Source organism: Chaetura pelagica, unplaced genomic scaffold (assembly GCF_000747805.2).
Source record: "Chaetura pelagica isolate M959 unplaced genomic scaffold, ChaPel_1.0 scaffold1098, whole genome shotgun sequence".
NCBI lineage: Eukaryota > Metazoa > Chordata > Aves > Apodiformes > Apodidae > Chaetura > Chaetura pelagica.
The window spans coordinates 207208-226540 of NW_009954179.1; the positions used below are offsets into that span (position 1 = coordinate 207208).

A 19333-nucleotide genomic window follows, 5' to 3' on the forward strand; every position below is an offset into this window, starting at 1 on the left:
AATCCTCTTCCAAAAATTAAGCCTTGTAGGTGCAGGATTTTTTCCCCACAGTATAATGCTAGTTTTAGACTAGATCCCATCTCAGACAACAGTATAAAGTGTTGAGAGTAAGAATGTCTGGACAGAGATAAGAGATGAAGATGCTTTCTTCAGTTTTAGTGTTTGCTTCTCAGATTCTAAGTTTTCATAGGCATCTGCCTTTATATATAATTGAAGTATTTCCCCAATTTAACTATCTTCAAAATCTACAGAGCTTAATGCTTCTGGTTATACTGAATACAGGGAGTAGATACAGTTACTAGTGTAGTCATATAGTTAGTAATTAGTCATTACTTAATTATGCTTTGTTGAATGGTACCTTCCCATCAAGTTAAATTATTACAGAATTTCTTTCTTTCCTCTGAATGAATTTCCATGAATTCTAGCACCATCATCTGTTCTGAAAATAATTTATATTTATTTCTGGAGAGAGTTAGAAATGTTAGGGGACACAATTCCCCTCTTTTAAAAACAATCTCTGAAAAAAAATCTAGTTACTGGTGTTTTATAGGGTGAAAACCTGGTAGCCATTGGAAGTCTCTGATTCCTTGGACCTATTTTCCTTGTGCTACAAATGTAGCTATTTTAAGATGTGGGTGCTGTTTCTAGTTAACGTGCTCCTGAGTCAGTGTTCAAGATGTTAACTAGCAAAATGAACTTACATTTTCCTGTGGGCGTTTGTGCAGCCCAGAGTTTTACAAGAAGTTGGACCCCAATGTTTGGCAAGCCTGAGGGTCCACTAGCTGCCTGCTGGGCTTTGAAACAGAGTTGGGAATCCAAAAGGCTACAGAAAGTAACATTTCCCCATCTTGTCTTCAGCAGCTTGTCAGTTTTCATGGACATAGTGTTATTTTTTGGAAGGAAACAGTTATTTTGAAGAAGTCTTTTCTGTTCCAAGGCATGTGTGTGTGCAAAGGCTGGTGCTTTGAGCAGAGCAGGATTCAAATATTGAGATACTTTTAAAACTTTGACTTGTTGGGCTTCTGCTCTTGTTGGCTTAACAATTTGCTTGGTGTCTTTATTGCTCCAGTTCCAGTGAGGCAGAGCACGGGTTGGAATTGCTCCCTCATTCAGTCCCAGTGGAAAGCAGGGAATGCTCCCAGCAGTGCTAACTATAGCCTGAAGCAGCACTGCAGTCCTGATGAGGTCGACAGTATCACATGTTGATGTCACTCAGTAGATTAATTCATTTTCATGAATTCACAGGCTATAAAGCAACATCAAGGGAGAAGTTTCATAATCTGAAATGATTTTGTTGGTTTTTTTCAACTGCCTGCTTTTATTTCCTTCTGATGTTTTGGGGAAAAAACTTCAACAAACCTTCAGACTGGAGCTACAGAAAGTAACATTTCCCCATCTTGTCTTCAGCAGCTTGTCAGTTTTCATGGACATAGTGTTATTTTCTTGGAAGGAAACAGTTATTTTGAAGAAGTCTGCTCTGTTCCAAGGCATGTGTGTGTGCAAAGGCTGGTGCTTTGAGCAGAGCAGGATTCAAATATTGAGATACTTTTAAAACTTTGACTTGTTGGGCTTCTGCTCTTGTTGGCTTAACAATTTGCTTGGTGTCTTTATTGCTCCAGTTCCAGTGAGGCAGAGCACGGGTTGGAATTGCTCCCTCATTCAGTCCCAGTGGAAAGCAGGGAATGCTCCCAGCAGTGCTAACTATAGCCTGAAGCAGCACTGCAGTCCTGATGAGGTCGACAGTATCACATGTTGATGTCACTCAGTAGGTTAATTCATTTTCATGAATTCACAGGCTATAAAGCAACATCAAGGGAGAAGTTTCATAATCTGAAATGATTTTGTTGGTTTTTTTCAACTGCCTGCTTTTATTTCCTTCTGATGTTTTGGGGAAAAAACTTCAACAAACCTTCAGACTGGAGAAGGCCATGCCCAGCTCTCTGATGTGTCCTTTCCCAAATCCTTCTTGAAAAGAAGTTGACCAAATGCACTTTTTCCTTCCCCAAGAGATTCATTCAGAGGACACAATTTGCAGCAACCTTAGGCTGACTTCTGTTAGAGACTGAGAGAAGGATTTGACTTTCACAAGGACTATGATATTGCTTTTAAGTCTCAGCCTCTACTGCTGAGTTCAGATGCCTTCCTCACTCTGGCAAAACACACAAATGACCATGCATGACCATGCAGAGTTTGTCACAGTAGCATTTTAATTTTGTTTGTAACTTAATGCTTTGCTCTTGGCCTGATAGAAGCTACATCAGCCTATGAATACAGCATCAGCAAAAGGAACTTGGTGAAAGTGCCTTGCATTAAATCCATCAGAAGAGTGTTGAAACATTAAAAAGTAGATTTTTGTATTGTTTTTTGTGATGTTTTTTTCTGTTAGTTGCTTAAATGTCATCCTAACCTTGTGTGGCAAATGTGAGAGTAAATAGAAACTCAAATGTTGGCAAATCCTCCTGGAAATGGTTGCATCCCAACTTGCTTCAGAGTTGATGGTATATAAGGGAAGAAGAAGGTTCAATTTGACAATATAAATTCTTGAGGAGATTAGGTACTTAATAAATGCCTTCAAACTTCAGTAAGCTTCAGGGAAATAAGAATCCTTATTCTTCACAAAGGCTGTTTTCTTGAGTCCCAAGTCTGTTTTATACCAGAGTAACATAAGCAAATATTTACTTGTATAAAGAATTTTTCCCCTCATCTATATTTTTTGGTGTTACTTATACTTCTCACTAAATCTAATCAGCAGAATTGTTTTCTTGAGTCCCAAGTCTATTTTATACCAAAGTAACATAAGCAAATATTTACTTGTATACAGAATTTTTCCCCTCTTCCTTCAAACACTTTCTTTCCCCCATCTATATTTTTTGGTGTTCCTTATACTTCTCACTAAATCTAATCAGCAGAAGGTGAATAAAGCTGTCTAGGACTACCAGGATATCTTCTATACCTATCCCAGCTGAGCTTAGAGGGGAGGATGTAAAAGCTCATGATGTGCCCATAGGGCAGCTTTGGTATGTAACTTGTCAGCCAGGCAACAGCTAGGGCTGTATCTTGTCTTTTTAATGAGCCAACACCACTACACAAGAACCAATCCTGGCCTTTCTCTGGCTTGGTGGTCATGCTTCCATGCAGTCTCCTACCTGACAACAATGTGGCTGGAGATAGAAATGCACAGAGGAGAGGACGGGAGAAGCAGAAGCACTTCTGGTGGCAGTGCTGACTTTGCTGATTTAAAATATTCTTTGAATGCTAAGTTGATCTGATGCAGTGCTGAGAGGTTGCCTTTCCAGGGGGTCAGTTTGCTTTGGCATACCAGCTAGGCAGGAATAGTAGAAGCCATTATTACTGTTGGATGTAACAGTGATCTGGGTGATGTCCAGGAAGGAACAAATGGTGCAGCAGGATTGATGCTGAGCCCAGTGACAGATGGAGAACTTCCATTCCAAGAGGATCCCTCTACTGGGCAACTGAGTTTTAAAGGCAGAAGTAGCATGGACCTCTGTGGGTGATTTTCAGACAACAGCAGTGAGATTTAGTGCTTGTTTTATGGGGAAAAAAGAGTGACTGGCTTTTGATTGGCTTAGGAAAGGTCGGTGATTTCTTTGATGTACAAGAAACCTGTGGGCTTTTCTGGAGTGGTGAAAATATGTAGGGTGACACTATGATCTGTGCTGTGAGCAGCAGTGGCCTGTGTGCATGTTCCTAGTGCTCTACAGGGTATGAAGTGTTGAAGCCTCTAGCTCAGTGGTAGAAGAGAAAGAGAACTGAGGGAATTGGGCTCTGCAGGGAAACACTTGAAGAACCAGGTTTGCAAGGCTTAGTATTATGTTCTTTTCTGAGAGTTAGAATTACAAATGAGCCTCTAAAAGAAGGGCAGCTACAGTATATATGTGTTTTGTGGGGAGGAGCAGACCCTATGCTGTGCCATTTTGCTTAGCAGACAAGTAATTTCATCTCCTCCTCCACCCACAACGTTTTGGTAGGCATGAGAGAGAAAAAGGGAGGTGTCAGAAGCCTTTGTTGTTCTGAAAGACAAGAATCCAGTTGGCAGGAACGGAGGAGTTGCCTTGATTAAGTCTGAGCTTCAGTCATCCTATGCAGCAGGGCTCAGCCATGTGGGTTGGGCAATAATTGCAGCAGCAGTGCTGATGATGAGGGAACAAAGCTTGCTTCAAGGCTTCAGTCCTGCTGCCCCACAACATTTAAAATACAGTGTTTGCTTCTCCTTTTGCTTACCTCAGCTTACTCTGATTATGGAATGCTGGAATTTCAATGCATACAGCAGGAACTGTACTTAGGCTGTAGTTTCTTTCTGTAACCTTATTACTGGACCTTGTGTGTTCCTTTTGCTTAAGTTTTAGTGCATAAAAAAGAAGTCCTATGTTGCAAAGAAACTGGCATAAATGTGCAACAACATTAGCTTCCAGCTGCTTAGTGTGGTATCATTAGATAGATGTCTTAGAGGTATGAATACAGGTATTGTTTTCCAGATATTGTTAGTTTTTTTAGTACTGTTATAAGAGGTGGCTACTGATTAAGCACTGTGAGAAGCCTTGCTTTATCCAGACTTCAGCACATGGGAAACAAAAAAATAGACTCATCCTCAGCTTTTTGCAGCCAGAGGTATGTGTGGGCCCTGCAATACTGCAGTTTCTCTGCTGTTTGTAGACTTCAGCCTCCTTGCAAAGAGCAAAAGAGGTTAACAACGTGTCCTAGCAGCACATCAGCTGTTTACAATGTTAAGGAGTCAAAGTTACTGCTTCTCTTCTAGAAAGCATTGATGACTGAATCTGTGCAATTAGTTATGAGAACAGGTCTTTGTTCTCAAAGAAAAAAAAAAAGAGAAAGCTGTGTGTTTCCCCACAATATACTATTTCAAAGCTTTCACCCAGTGTAGGTAGTAATTATGGTTATTTAATACTCAGCTGAGATTCAAAAAAACAAGGAAGATAAGAGCTTTCTGAAATGTTTTCAGCCTGCAGAAAATTCACTGACATGTACAGTGTTCTTCATCTTGATGGTTGTGGTCAACCTCACCATGTAATTTTGGGTAAGAATTTATCCTTGCCCCAGGGGATGGCATTCCTGCCAGCCTGGGCTCTGCAGCACAGTAGTAAGTGTTCCTCTGGCATAAGGAAGATCTGGCTGCTGCTGCTTTACCCACATAATGGGATTTGAAACCACATTTCTCATTAACATTTCCTAACTACCAGGCTCTGTAAGGGTATTCTTCTTCTCTTGGCTGCTTGTGAATGTAGCCTTCCTTCAGTTCCTCTGCTTTTCCCATAGTTGCTCTTCTGAATTTGACCACAACATCTGTCTGTGCTGCTTATGTCAATGTAGAATTAAATGGAGTTACTTGGGTTGCTGTGTCTGTCGCCATTGGACCCACTCCCATTAAATGCCTCCTGTGAAGTGCTAAGTGCTTTAAAATCCTATTGGGAATCACAAGCTTGAACTGTCTCTGTGGATGCACAAATAAAAGACCCAAAAGCTCTTTGTTTTGCAGTTTAAATAACTATGAACTGTTTACAGACAAAGTGGTAAAAATCACAGACTGCTAAACTTGCTGCAAATTGCTCAACTACCTGAGTATTGCTTGTGATGCTTGCAATATGAAAAACAGGGGAATGCTTGAGGGCAGTATCTGTTGCTGTCACCCACCTAAAGTACCATGAAAAATACTATAAGATTGTGAAAAATGGGTTGGGAATTCAGTTGCAATCATAGAATAGTTTGGGTTGGAAGTGACCTTCATTTTATATTTTCCCTTGGGTGGAATAGGAAGAGGAAGATACAGAGGAATTTATAAGTGATGAAGTATCCTATTCCTATTTAATGTGAAAACAATTTAGATGCTGGTTTTGGTTTTGTTTTCTTTTTTTTCTCTTTTCTTTTTTGAATGAGGTTACAAAACCTCACAGTTTAGTGCAGATTTGCTCATCAGGAACCAGCAGAGGTGCTAAGTCAAGGATCAGTAGAATTTCAACTCCACATGTAATCAACAACCATTTTGCTCTACTTGGGTTTTTGGTTTTCAGTTTGATACCTGTTATCCCAGAGAAGAGTCCAAGGTTTAGCCTGGAATAATCCAGATTGAATAGATGTGTAAATCATGTGTAAATTTGACTAAGTCCTGTGTTTTCTCTGCTGATAATACCTCAGTGGGGCTAGATAAGGTTACAGTAGAGAGAAGGCAGGAAAAAACCCTCAAATATGGAAGTAACTTGCAACTTGTAACTTGTTTTGATGTCTTTGTTGCTATAAGAAAAATGGTGTTGGAAAAGTTTATGGCACAGTGCCTTGGCTTAAACAGCCAAATTCCAAATATCTGACTTATGTAGACAGTCAGCTAAGAGATGTAACAGTATTCCAGCTACTAATCTGCTTCTTACACCAGGGTAAGGTAGGAATGTGTGTCTTCAGAGCTGACATTTGTAACTGATATGGCCCTTGTGCTCACAGAATGGACTCAATGCTCTGCACCTGGCAGCTAAAGAAGGCCACGTGGGACTGGTGCAAGAATTACTGGAAAGAGGGTCGGCGGTGGATTCTGCCACTAAGGTAACTAATCCATGGCTCTATGTTTATTCACAAACCCCAAAAGTCAAATGCATGGGAGAAATATAGGAAAAAAAACCCCAACGACTACAAAATAAGATGATAATAATATAAATACCTCATTGATATTTCAAATGTTGTTTCTGTTACGGCCTGTGAGTCTGTGTTGTTTTCTGATCTTCATTGGTAGAAAATGAAGGAGGAAAGATGAATATGTTTACAATCTGTAAAGCATTCAAAGGCTTTGGCAATGCCAGTATTTTCCTGATTTCCTCTGACAGGTCCCCATTCTAGTGAGTGACACTGGCTCAAAATAGTAGATTTTTTTCAAAGCTGTGAAAATTGGTGATTGACTGTAACATCTCCAAAACCTCTTCCTTCGGGGGCACAATGGAAAAAGCACATGTATGATGAGTTGTTTTGCCTCCAGCCTTGCCCCAGGCAGGCACATGTGTGTGTCCCAGACCTTCAATCAGTAAGTTGTTTGTGGGTGGTAAAGTCCTGATGATGGGCCGGGTTTGTTGGCTTGAGCAACTTCATGTTTGACTCTTATTGTCCAGGTTGGTTGGCTGTGCCCAGCCTTTGCATTTAGTTCCTGCCACTGGCTCTCTCTGATTTTTGATGATTTCTGGTGCACAGGATCAAGGTTAACACTTGGTCCTCAGCTCTGAGCTTCTTGCTAAACTTGTGATTTCAATCATTGACTGAATGAAGTTTTCTCCTTCAAAAACATCTTTAAGTCACCCCTTGGTGAATCTGTTGGTAGAATCACCAGCTTCTAGATAGGACTTTGGGGTTTTGTTCTGATGTTATGAACTTTGATTCTTTAATAAAGCCATTTAAAAATTGCTCCCAGCAGGAGAGATTGGCCTGGAAAAAGTACAGGATTCTTGGAACAGTAATGGTTTACTTCACTGCTGCTGTTTTGTGAGAGATTGCTTTTATGGTGCAGTGCATCTCATAACTTCAAGTTCACACCTTTCAAAAATGTGCATTTTAATTTCATGCCAATTAGAGAAGAGAAAAAAATAATAATTTCTCTTCTGCAATTAAAAGGCTTATCTCTTTTACTTAACAGTTAGATCTTCTTTTTGGATCTTGTACTAGGAAATCTCATTTTACATGTGATTCACAGCTTGAATTTTAGGACATCTAGATTTCAGGTACCTTCTACAGGGACCTGAATGAAAAAAAAACAACCTCCCAGCCTGTACTAAACTTTACCTGGAAATTTGTCCCATGCCCCAACCTCATTCCATAATTTCCCTCAAAAGTTATGTTAGGCTACTAGTGTTAAACAAGAAAGCTTCATGACTGCAACTAACTAGTTCTGTCTCCCTGTGATGTTTATGAAATTTTGTGGAACTGTAAGATAAAATTGCACTAAAGAAATGCATGTTATGAAGAACTGCTGGTGGAAATTATTCCTGAAAAGGGTAATGTGTTTCATTTTTTCCCTCCCTGTAACAGAAAGGGAATACAGCCCTGCACATTGCATCCTTAGCAGGACAAGCTGAAGTTGTCAAGGTTCTGGTTAAGGAAGGAGCCAACATTAATGCACAGTCTCAGGTATGATGCTGTTTTCCCTCCTTACTTCTTCTGAGGGTCCTTTGGTGAGATTTTATAAGATGCATCTGAAATGACAGGCAGTGATACCAAACATCCCAGCTTGGCAAATCAATCCAATTGATGCTTAGCATTCACTGGTAAGTAGAATGATGGTAAATAACAAATGGAAGGGTTCATATACTCATTGTGTGGTAGAGGAACTTGCATTGTTGTTGACTGAAAGCTTTTTAGGAATTCTTAGTGTGCTTTAATACATTGTTTCAAAAATTCTTCAAAGTGTGAATATATTACATCATATCTTTGAGTTTAATTTAGTAAGCAGTAATGAAAAATACTAATTGGCCAAGATATTTTAACACCTTAAAGATACCTGTTATTTCCTCTGTTTAGGAACCCTTTACAAATAAATCAATTTATTCCTGTTTGTAAATGCTACCTTAAGTGTGGCAACTGCCTGTAGCTATGAAGAACTGAACAGGTGGTATAGATGAGGACTATAGATGATAAAGAAACTGCATCTTTCTGAAGCATCTAGTCAGCTTGTGACATTTTCAAAGCACATAATTGAGCTAACAGGGTGGAAATTGAGGCCCAGTGCATCATCCAGTGACCACCAATACCATTTTTGCAGGCACAGTGTAAGCTAAGATGATGAGAGAAACAAGTCACGCTGCAGGGGTAGATTAATTTCAAATTAAATTTTGCTACCACTTGCTGTCTATAGGCAAGATAATGGCCCTTGGCTTAATCTTGCTGAGATACATGAGCAGAAAAAGGAGAGAGTGATCTGTCTGACCCATGCAGCAAGAAACTGCCTTCAGGAAAACTGGGACCTGCAGTGTGTTTTTTTTGATGTTACAGATTTACAATGGACAGGGCAAAGTAGAGAGCAGGACATGAACAAATAGGTTCACAAAATGATTAAGTTTGTACCTTCATTACATTTTAAGAAGAGAGAGAGAAACTGAAATTTTCTTTAAACTGTCTGACTCCAAGAAGTTAAAAATATTTATTTTATTATGGTTTTTGCTCTGAAGCAGCTGTTAAAGAGCTCTTTCTGGACAACTGATGGTCAGTTATACTCCCTGCCCTACTCCCATTAATGATAAGAAATGATATAATTTGCACAAAAATTCAGCAAACTCCTTTCATAATGACCTAACTGGATGATTTTGTCCTACATTTATCAATCTTTTCATGTGTATAAGGAAAAGTAATGTCTTTCATGTTAGGATTGTGAGCATGGTAAGAGAAATAATTGTAAAAACAATACTTTCATTAAACATCAACATTGAAAAAGTCTTCATAAAGTCTTTTCCTTATGCTGGAGAAGTGAATGAAGTTTTCTAAAGAAAAAAAAGTCATGACAGAATTGGAAAGTGTTTTCACAGGTATTATTTATACATTATTCTAATTTATACAATATTCTAATACATATGTATTGTTAGCACTGGATGTTCTGTGTAACCTACACAAACTTGTTTACAGGCATTTACTGCTTGAATTAGTGGGAGGAATCTGATGGAGGATATTTTTTCCCCAATATTGCTCACTGGTTGCCTCCCAGACAGGATGAATTCAAATTGCTGTGATGTGTAGGCCCTGGGTTTGTGCCACGTTGTCTCAATTAAATGATCCCTGTTGACCTGCCTGGGTGGGTGAGTCCTTCATGCAGCCTGATCCAGATGTGGGGGTCTCTGGGTTGTGTCTTTCTGGCCTTCATCTTTCCAGAAGGGATGGACAATCACTGCTTCAGGGAGGAGATGTTCTGAGGCTCTTGCTCCTGTTCCTAAGGGGACATTTCCAGTGGAATCTGTCCCTTGGTAGGGACTGCTCTGTCATAGGGTTTCCTGGTCAATGCAGCACACAGAGCAAGAGGTGCACGAGGTCTGTCTTCTAGATCCACCTTCTTTTTGGTAAATGATTTGGGGTAATATTGATTAATATCAGCACTTGGAATAGTGTTTGTGTGTGAACGACTGCACATGTGTAGGTGGTAATTTGGGTATGAAGAGGTGTTGCCTATATGATGGCTGGAACAATGTAGTTTCTTTATTTAGTAAAGACTCTGAGCAGTCTCCTAAGAATTTGGTTCTAACTCTGATTTGGCAGAGGCTTCCCTGGGAAGATTAATCAAAAGAATGATTTCCTTGTGCCCCATGAATGGAATGAGGATAATGAATCCTGCCTTTCTACTCAGGGTTGCATGGACATGCTCAGGAATCATGTGTCATGGAAAATAAATAAGTTAGCAAAAAACCCCCAGAAACTTCAAAATTAGTTAGGAATAGATATTTATGAAAGATTTAAGCATATCTAAGTACAGCTGGTCAAAAAAGGAAAAATATGATTTTATATAGGAAAAGGAAAAGAGAATGACTGAACAGAATATGCTGGAATACTCAAAGATTAAGGTTTGGGTTTGTTGTTGTTTTTTTTTTGTCAGGAAATATGTCATTGAGGAAAAGATAGGGAAAAAAAAACATACCAGAAAAGAGCTTAATTCATTAAGTCAGAAATTAACAACAATACAAATCAAAGGTAAAATTGAATTAAAAACTGAGAAATTATGACTGAAATGCTTGGTTTCTCTTTCTTACATTTTCTCTCAATCATTTTTTTTCTAAAAAAAAGATACTATAATGTCACTCTTAAACCTTTTGTGAACAGTTTTTGATACTGAGGGTATATTACATCCTCTTCTTGGTATCTGTTATTTCACACTTTATTTTTTTAGACTCCTGCTAAATGCCATTTGTTGGCAGTGATTTAATGCCAGGAAAGGTACTCAGGGTGCTCCATCACTTCCTCTTTAAAGAACTATGTACCTACTAAAGTCAGTCTCAGTTCCAGTGATGATGATGTGCCTTAGTGACAAAATTTCTTCACTGATGATAAACTGATAGATAAAAGAGTATTCTCAACTCTAACTTATTTTTGTTTTCCTTTCCTTTTCTCCATTAAATTGCATAAAACCACTGGCCTTTATCAAGTAGGCACCAGTGACATCTGAAACACTCCACTGATTTCCTAGTTCTTTGCAATAATGAAGTAAAAGAATTATCTCAGGAAATGTTATTAAAAACATTTTAACCACTGAGATTACAAACCCCATCTGTGCTTTCTGGAGCTGTTAAGCACTCAGGACTTTGGCTTTATGGATTTTGGTTTTCTATTAGATTAATTTGCCCTTCAGCTTCATGTTGGCCTTCAGAGCTGTTATTTGGTTAATCTTCCTCTTTTAAAAAGTTTGCTCCTTTTGAATTAACACATCATCACTGCTATTTTTAGAAAAGTAATTTCTATTTTGATACAAAATCTGATTGCAGAGTGATTACTAATGGAATGACTCTGCTTTCACCTGCATGTGTATCATCTGTGAGCTGACTTCTTCCTGGAGTGTTTCAGGCAAATGGTGAGATGGGGGCAGAAATGGCCAGAGAGATCTTGAAGTTGCTGGTCCTTCTTGCCGTATCTCCACCTAGAATGTGATGAATGTGCAATTGTTTGGCTTGATTAGAATCACCTTTTGCTACAAGTATGGCTGGGGAAATTACATTTATGTCATGGGTATCCATAAAACACTTACTTTGTTGACTGTGCTCATAGTTCAGTGAGAAGCTGTAGGTACACATCATCAAGTAAAAGATTAGTTTCTGCAATTTCTCTTCTTGATTTCACCTTGATTTTTGGTTATGTGTAGGTCTGACCAAGCTGTGCTCATTGGTAATATAAGATCTTATCTGTGGACTTGATGGTACGACCTATAAAAGTGTATAACAGATCTCCTGGGGTTGGTGCAGGCTATTCCTCTGAGCTTTGATTACGTTTCCTGACAGAGAAGAACAAGGTGATTCCATGGAATGATGTAAACTATTGCAATATGTAGGTGATCTTTTACGTGCTTCTGAATTTCAGTGGGGAATTAAAAAGTCTTTAGGAGGCATTGAAATGTTTCATTATGCAGAACCATGGAAGTGGCACTGGCCACTTATCACTCTCTGTCACCCATACACACTTTCACTGAGCCCAGTGGTATCCTCTTTTCACAGCAGCATCACTTCTTTACCCCAAACCTATTCTTAGTTGTTGCTCGTGCATTAGAACAGTAGTTATTTTTTTGTAGTCTTCCTCTCAATGAATGTCTTCTTTTGCTAGACACTAGGAATTCTTATGCCAGTTCTTCATCTTTTTTCCCAGGCAGAGGAAGCATTAAATCATAGAATCATTTTAGTTGGAAAAGACCCTTAAGATCATGAAGTCCAACCATTACACAGGATCACAGAATCTTAGGGGTGGGAAGGGACCTGGAAAGATCACCCAGCCCAACCCCCCTGCCAGAGCAGGGTCACCCAGAGCACATCACACAGGAACATGTCCAGGGGGGTTTGAATGTCTCCAGAGAAGGAGACTCCACAGCCTCTCTGGGCAGCCTGGCCCAGGGCTCTGTCACTCTCACAGCAAAGAAGTTCTTCCTGAGATTCACATGGAACCTCCTGTGCTCCAGTTTGCACCCATTGCCCCTTGTCCTGTCACTGGACATCACTGCACAAAGCCTGGCTCTGTCCTCCTGACGCTCACCCTTTACATATTTACGAACACTGATGAGGTCACCCCTCAGTCTCCTCTTCTCCAAGCCCAACAGACCCAGCTCCCTCAGCCTTTCCTCAGCAGGGAGATGTTCCCCTCCCTTCAGCATCTTTGTGGCTCTGCCCTGGACTCTTTCAGGCAGTTCCCTGTCCTTCTGGAACTGAGGGGCACCAAGCACTGCCAAGTCCACCACTAAACCATGTCCCTCAGCACCACATCTACATGTGGTACATCTTTTAAATCTCTCCAGGGGTGGTGAGTCCACCACTGCCCTGGGCAGCCTGTTCCACGGAACATCAGCAGATTCAGTCATTTCAATCCTTCCCTTTGATGAATTACCACTTGTCTTTATTGCTTTCTGTTAAAGTCAGATTTTATCGCCCAACTCACATCTAAACATCACGTGTCTGATCAGTGGAATCTTATCCTGCCAAATGTGAGGATGCCCCTACTGCAATAATCTCTGTAACTGAGTCTGCTTGTTGCCTGTCCCCTGTGGTGTGATGCTGAGCTCATCTGACCACACATACCTTACAGAATGGATCCAGCCTGATGTTCCTCTATTCCAAACAAGGTCAAAACCAGTTACCCTTGTGTGAAGTGTTACACCTCCTGGGATAAGGGAGTTTGGCAGATGTCAAAGGATTGAGTTACAAAGAGCTGAAAAATAAAAGACAAATTGAGGAAATGTAGTTCTTTCAGTAACTGTAAGGGAACAATCATACCCTGGAGTCACCTAAGAAAGAAATTATTCCCCTCAATTTTAAAATGTAGAGTTTAGAGCAGACCATGTTTCCTATTAGATGCTAAGGTTTTGCTTTGACCATTGCTTCAGCCAGGGGCCCTCACAAAAGGAGGAGCTGCCTTTTAATCACCAGATTATTTAAAGTGACCCAGATACAGAAAGCAAGGATTAGATAAATCAGTCCTCCCTCAAGCTGATCTTGTTATTTAAAAGCCCTCTGGTTTTCTTTCCCCTCTATCCTTCTCTAAGCTCATTGCAAACACATTTGCCAAGAAATATTTTTATTTAAATTTGCCCCCATTATGGTTACCACTGCCTGTTTCAACACATGGGAGATGCTCTTGTGATTGCTAGAGTATTCTTAACCAGAGTATTTTTCAGATTGAAGCAGTCCTTAGAGCAGCACGATATTTCCAGCCTCAATATGCTTTCCCAAAATCTGAGTGATAAGAGAGCCTGTGGGATGTCCACATCCAGTGTTCCCACAAAAGCTAAGGGAGGATTTATGTGATTCTCAGAGCAGTGATCAGCTTGTCTCTCTCAGGGTGCCCTGGGATTTGCTGTACCAGGGATTGCTCTCCCCATGGTTTGTAAAGATAATCTTACTTTCAGAATGGAGAGTATTTTGCAGGGCATTTGCTACTCCCTTATGGCAAAAGGTTTTAATTCCACTAACTTGCCTTTCTGCTTTTATATCAGTATATTAAGAGAGATGGGTTTTTAGCTGCTGTATATCAAGAGGGGAGTCATTTAGCTGCAGGTTATCATTGCTAATGTAATCAAGGATCAGGCCTATTATCTTTGCACTGGAGGGAAAAAAAAATAAAGAAATGCTTTCTGGAGGATTATATGGATTTTGAGAGATGAAAACAAAAGCAATAGATTAAGAACAATGAAAGAACAGATATATTTCTTCATCCTGCCTTACACTAGTTGAAGTTTCAGCTGCCTGTCTCTTAGAGTGATTACCAGTTAATCATAAACAACTCTGATTGCTGATCTTGAACTATGATCTCAGGCAATCGTGGAGGTGGAGTAGAGTGGGATACCTGTGCCTGAGAAACTGAAGCAGTGCCTACAGGTTGACACAGAATTACAAGCTAACAGAGTGTGAATGTAAGATAATGGTTGTTAATACCAGCACCTTCATGTGGGATTTTCCCATTTCCCAAATAACTCAAAGAGTTAAAGGAAAAATAACCCTAGGAGGATGGCTGGCTTATGGTGTCAGCTACAGAAGAAGCAGATGTGGAGATACAGGACTGGTTGGCTTGCTCTCAAAAGCTGCTCTGAGGATCAGGAGCTCTTAAAGAACAAAGGAGGGTCATGAGCCAGTTTGATTGATGCCTGTCTCTGGGATCCCAGCTGCAGCCATCAAATCACTGAATGTGCCAGGATCTCAACCCGACAAAGACTGAAAGCTGACTGAAAATATTTACAACCACCATCTTAGTCTATTTTGTTAACTCCCAATCTCTGCTGAAGTGCCACAAAGGGACCAGTGGTCCAGGTCAAAAGATTTAAATTTAAACAAATAGTGGGGTTATTTTTTTCAGCTAATGATGTGATACATAGCCTCTACATTTTGAAGAATATTTAATCTTAAAATGCATAAACTTTAAGTACCTGCAGTAAACCAACACAGCAGCTGGCAGGGTAAGGGCTCACCAGACCCACAGCCCACATGTCACCCCTACAGTAACAGCACAGTCTGCAGTGATAAGGACTGGGCATTGGAAATTTTATCTGCATATACTTACGAAAGCATAACTAGAACAGAGTCACAACCAATAAATACAAACATTTTATTCATAATTTTAGTGCAAGATTGTCTTCCTTGCAGCTCTCAACTATATATATAAAATAAATTGTTGTTTTCAGTGCTGCTGCTCCTTTACCATGTTTGCAAGGCAACCCCCAAATGCTGTTTTGGGTGATTGCCCAGAACTCAAACACCAGACTCTGCCCCAGTTAAGCTTTTTTGGTCCCTAACCCATGCCCAGTATCAAGGTTATGTTTTCTTGTGCATGACTACTCTATTCTCTTCCCATTATCCTCCACCAGCTCAGTTTCTATTACAGGTTCCATCTTTGTAAAAATGACATTTACAAGGCACAGAACATCTTGATTTCTGCCTGGTTGTGTTTCAGGCTCTGTTGTTGCTTTGTTGTCCTTGAGGAGAAAATGGTGATATTTAAAGCTGCTAAAATAGAATGTTTGTGCTTTTTAAATTTGGTATCTGAGCTAGCAAGTGACTTACAGTAAAACACACTTGCTAAGAGAGGGGTCCTTTTAACAGTGAGGCAGAAGGTATCATGTATGTGGTGCTGCAGTTGGTGTTCTGTGTGATCTCCCATGAATAAACTTAGCAAGTTTGGTACACAAACCTAGACAGCATTATTTACCACTTGGGTATCTAATTATTGCAGTGGTGTAACTATAAAGTGGAAAACACTATTTGTATTACTAAGGATTTAGTGAAACAGCTGAAGGGGTGGAACTATTTTCACCGTGGGCTTCTGTGTCACTACATTTTCAGAATTTATTTATTACAATCTAATTTTATTATCTCACAACAAGTAGATACCAAAATGCTTTTCTCAGCTTTAATCTCTCCAGTCTATGGGACCCTACAGGCCTCAGCATCTGCTCTGTGTAATGAGTGTAAGGATTGATTAAATGATTAGCTAACACTTGGGGAAATTTACAGTAGGTCAGAATCCAGTAGCTCTCCTGTGCCCTTACAGATGTGCCACTTCACATGAAATAATTCTGTGCTCACAAATGCTTCTGTGTAATCTGTGTGTCATCCTTGTGCTTTCCAGCTTGGATATAAAAGGAAATGATAGCCTAGGAAAATGAATAGATACTAATGTGCTGCACATTTTGAAACATGGGGTCTGGGCAGAAAACATAAGGTGCTTCCATCAATACCAGAAATCCACAGTATTTAATTTACAAATGTAATTAAGAAGACTTCCTTCCGTGCGGGTCAGCATCACAGCAGTTAATATTTAGAGTTCCAGTTCTGATAGTAAACATGTTATTTCTAATCCTCTTTAGTCATAGATGTAATGAAGGGTAGTTTCCTTTTATCCACCTTTACATTCTCAATTTCATGCTGCTTAAGCTGTCAGTTGAGCAAGATGGGCTCTTGATTTGAATATTCTGTCTCTGGTGTACCCCAGTTTCCCTCGACTGAATGGCAAAATGAGACTCCTTGGGCACCTCAGATTTGACATTTTAAAATGAAATGCTAAGAATTTTCCTTCAGCATATCTTCACAAAATTGACAGTTGCATATTTGCTTGAATATAAATATAGATGTATTAGTCCAAATATTTCTGACACTATTTTTTATTGAAAAATAATATGGATTAGTTGATTGTTTTATGGAAAATGTATTTTAATCAAAAAGAAAGAGGAATGTGAAAAATGGATGAAGTTCCCACTATATAAAACGTAGAGATTTTGATGTAAGCTAACAAAAAAAAAAAAAAAGGAGACTTTTAAAAGTTGAAGTAGCCACCTTGTTTTATCCTTAATTCACCCTTTTAGGCAGAGAATCTCTCTGGCTAAGATAAAATCCTCTTATGAGGAGTTTATTTTTAAACTGGCTGAAAATAATGATCGGAGCATAAAGCATGACAACGTTCCCAGAATTGTGATACTGTGTGTTCTTCATTTAACTTGCAGAGCTGCATTTATTTGTAGTTCTCAAATTTCATTAATTTAAAATTAATTAACTGCTTGGACTGTCAGAGGATTTTTCACTAAACCCCAGAATGGCTGAGGTTGGAATCCACCCTCTGGAGGTCATCTGGTCCACCCTCCCTGCTCACTCAGGGTCACTCACAGCAGGCTGCCCAGGACCATGTCCAGATGGCTTTTGAACATCTCCAAGGATGAAGACTCCACAGCCTCTCTGGGCAACCTCTGCCACTGCTGTCACCCTCACAGTGAAAAAGTGTTTCCTGCTGTTCAGAGGGACCCTCCTGTGTTTCTGTTGGTGTCCACTGCCCGTGGTCCTTTTCCTTCCCTGCATAATGTTCTCCAGTGTGAGAGAGAATAGTGTTTGCTGGAGTGTTCTTTTTCCTCTCCTGTGAATTATTGAAGGCCAAGGAAACAGCAAGTGAAGGCAGAGTTACCTTCTTCTGATATATTAGCATGAAACGTGAATCAGAAGATTTCATCATCTGTGTGAGCTGTTTCATGAGTAATCTAAGCTTGCCTCCCCTTTGTATCATTCTTTGTGCCAGTATCTGTTCCTTTTTTGGAGCTGACTTAAATTCTAACAAGAGCAGAAAAAAGCAGGAGGCACAGGGAGGAAGGTAGAGCAATTTCACAGAGGTTTATCTTAGGTTATGTTACCTGCCAGGTCCTATGAAAGAAACACTGGAGTGACCCAAAGGAAACTGAGCTTTTATGTGGGCAGGATTTTGTACACAGAACCTTCCCTGAATGTTGTTTGAGAAGTGCAGTTGCAAGATTGTGGGAAAGGTTGAAGAAAAAAAAAGCTAACTAATGTTGTTTTAATTTGTGAACTTGAGAAAACAATTTGTTTCCATGATATAAAGCAAGACTGGAATGAGGAGTCTGCCAAAACACCAAAGGAAAAACCAGGGCAGTAAGATGGAGAGGTGGAGGGGGCAACTGGTCTGGGCAGGGCACTCTGCTGGTTGTGTTGACCTTCTGACTGGTAATTACATCTTGAAGAGCAAATAGGAGTGAGCGTTTGCTGTATGTAAACAATTCCATCAGATGTCAGTTGTCTCGTCTGCTCTTGTAATCTCAGTGATCTAATATGGTCTTAAACATTTCCTGGAGGTCTTGAAAATAAAATAGATGTGTTTGCCTGGATTTGCATTAGCTGTTTAATCACAGGATATTTTGCTAACTCTCATGTTTCATCTTAAAAGGGGCAAACTGAGGGAAGAGATTAATATATCTCTATTTTCTCTCTTCTCCTTAGTATTTACATAGATATAGACAGATACATGGTACGTGCATGCTGTAGGTATATAGACACTGAAGGCCACATCTTCATGAACAAGCACAGATGGGCCAGTCATTCAAACACCCTGGCTACTCAGGAGAGTTGGGAAGACACGTGTTTCTCACCTTGTGGTACTGCACGCAAAGAGTGTGGTTCCTCAAAAGATATAAATCTCAATTTCAAACTGTTCTTCATTAGGGCTTGGGCAAAACTTAATGATACAAATTCTGAGTCATGGATAGACTTGCCAATTTGCATTAATAGCTTGGAGAATCATTGAGAGCTACTCATTTTCTCTAATTAGCAAGTAAAGCACTGAATGTAGTAGAAAGAATGGGGTATAAAATATACTCTATTTGGTTACTGTTAATTTCTCATTGTAACTTTATATTGCAGTAGTAAACATCTTGCAGTATACATCTGTAAGGATAATGCAATCTGAGTACTCTGTCCTCACTGCAAATACTCTGATGAAGTAATTGTTTGAAAATGACTGTTATATATAATTACAAAATTGATTTCTGGTTTTCAGATGATGCTCAAAATCCAAACACGCAGACATAACGTAATTACACAGCCAGGCTTTCAGAAAAGAAAAAAAAAAAAAAGCAAAAGAAAGTGTTTTCCTCCTTTTCCAGGTCACATTTATATGCCACAGTCAATATTTTTGCTTTAATACTGGACTGTGTTTATACAGTATGGGATCATAAGCTGAAGGAAAAGTTATTGAAATAAAGATTCCCCCCCCCCCGGCCCGCAAAACCTCCTATATCCCATTCCACATGCCAAAACAAGGAGGAGAGAGGTCCATCTCCTTTGCAATACATCCATGGAAGATTATTTACCAGAATGTCATGGATTCAGTA

At 39.7% G+C, this 19333-nt stretch overlaps 1 protein-coding gene across 1 annotated transcript in view; it reads left to right on the forward strand.

Annotated features, from left to right (window-relative positions):
- ANK2 (ankyrin 2, neuronal) overlaps nucleotides 1-19333 on the forward strand; it is a 154479-nt gene that overhangs the window by 17829 nt on the left and 117317 nt on the right. The window contains exons 3-4 of the mRNA XM_010002856.1: nucleotides 6472-6570; nucleotides 8038-8136. Of these exons, the coding sequence (XP_010001158.1) occupies nucleotides 6472-6570; nucleotides 8038-8136 (198 nt within the window). The remainder of the gene's footprint in view (nucleotides 1-6471; nucleotides 6571-8037; nucleotides 8137-19333) is intronic.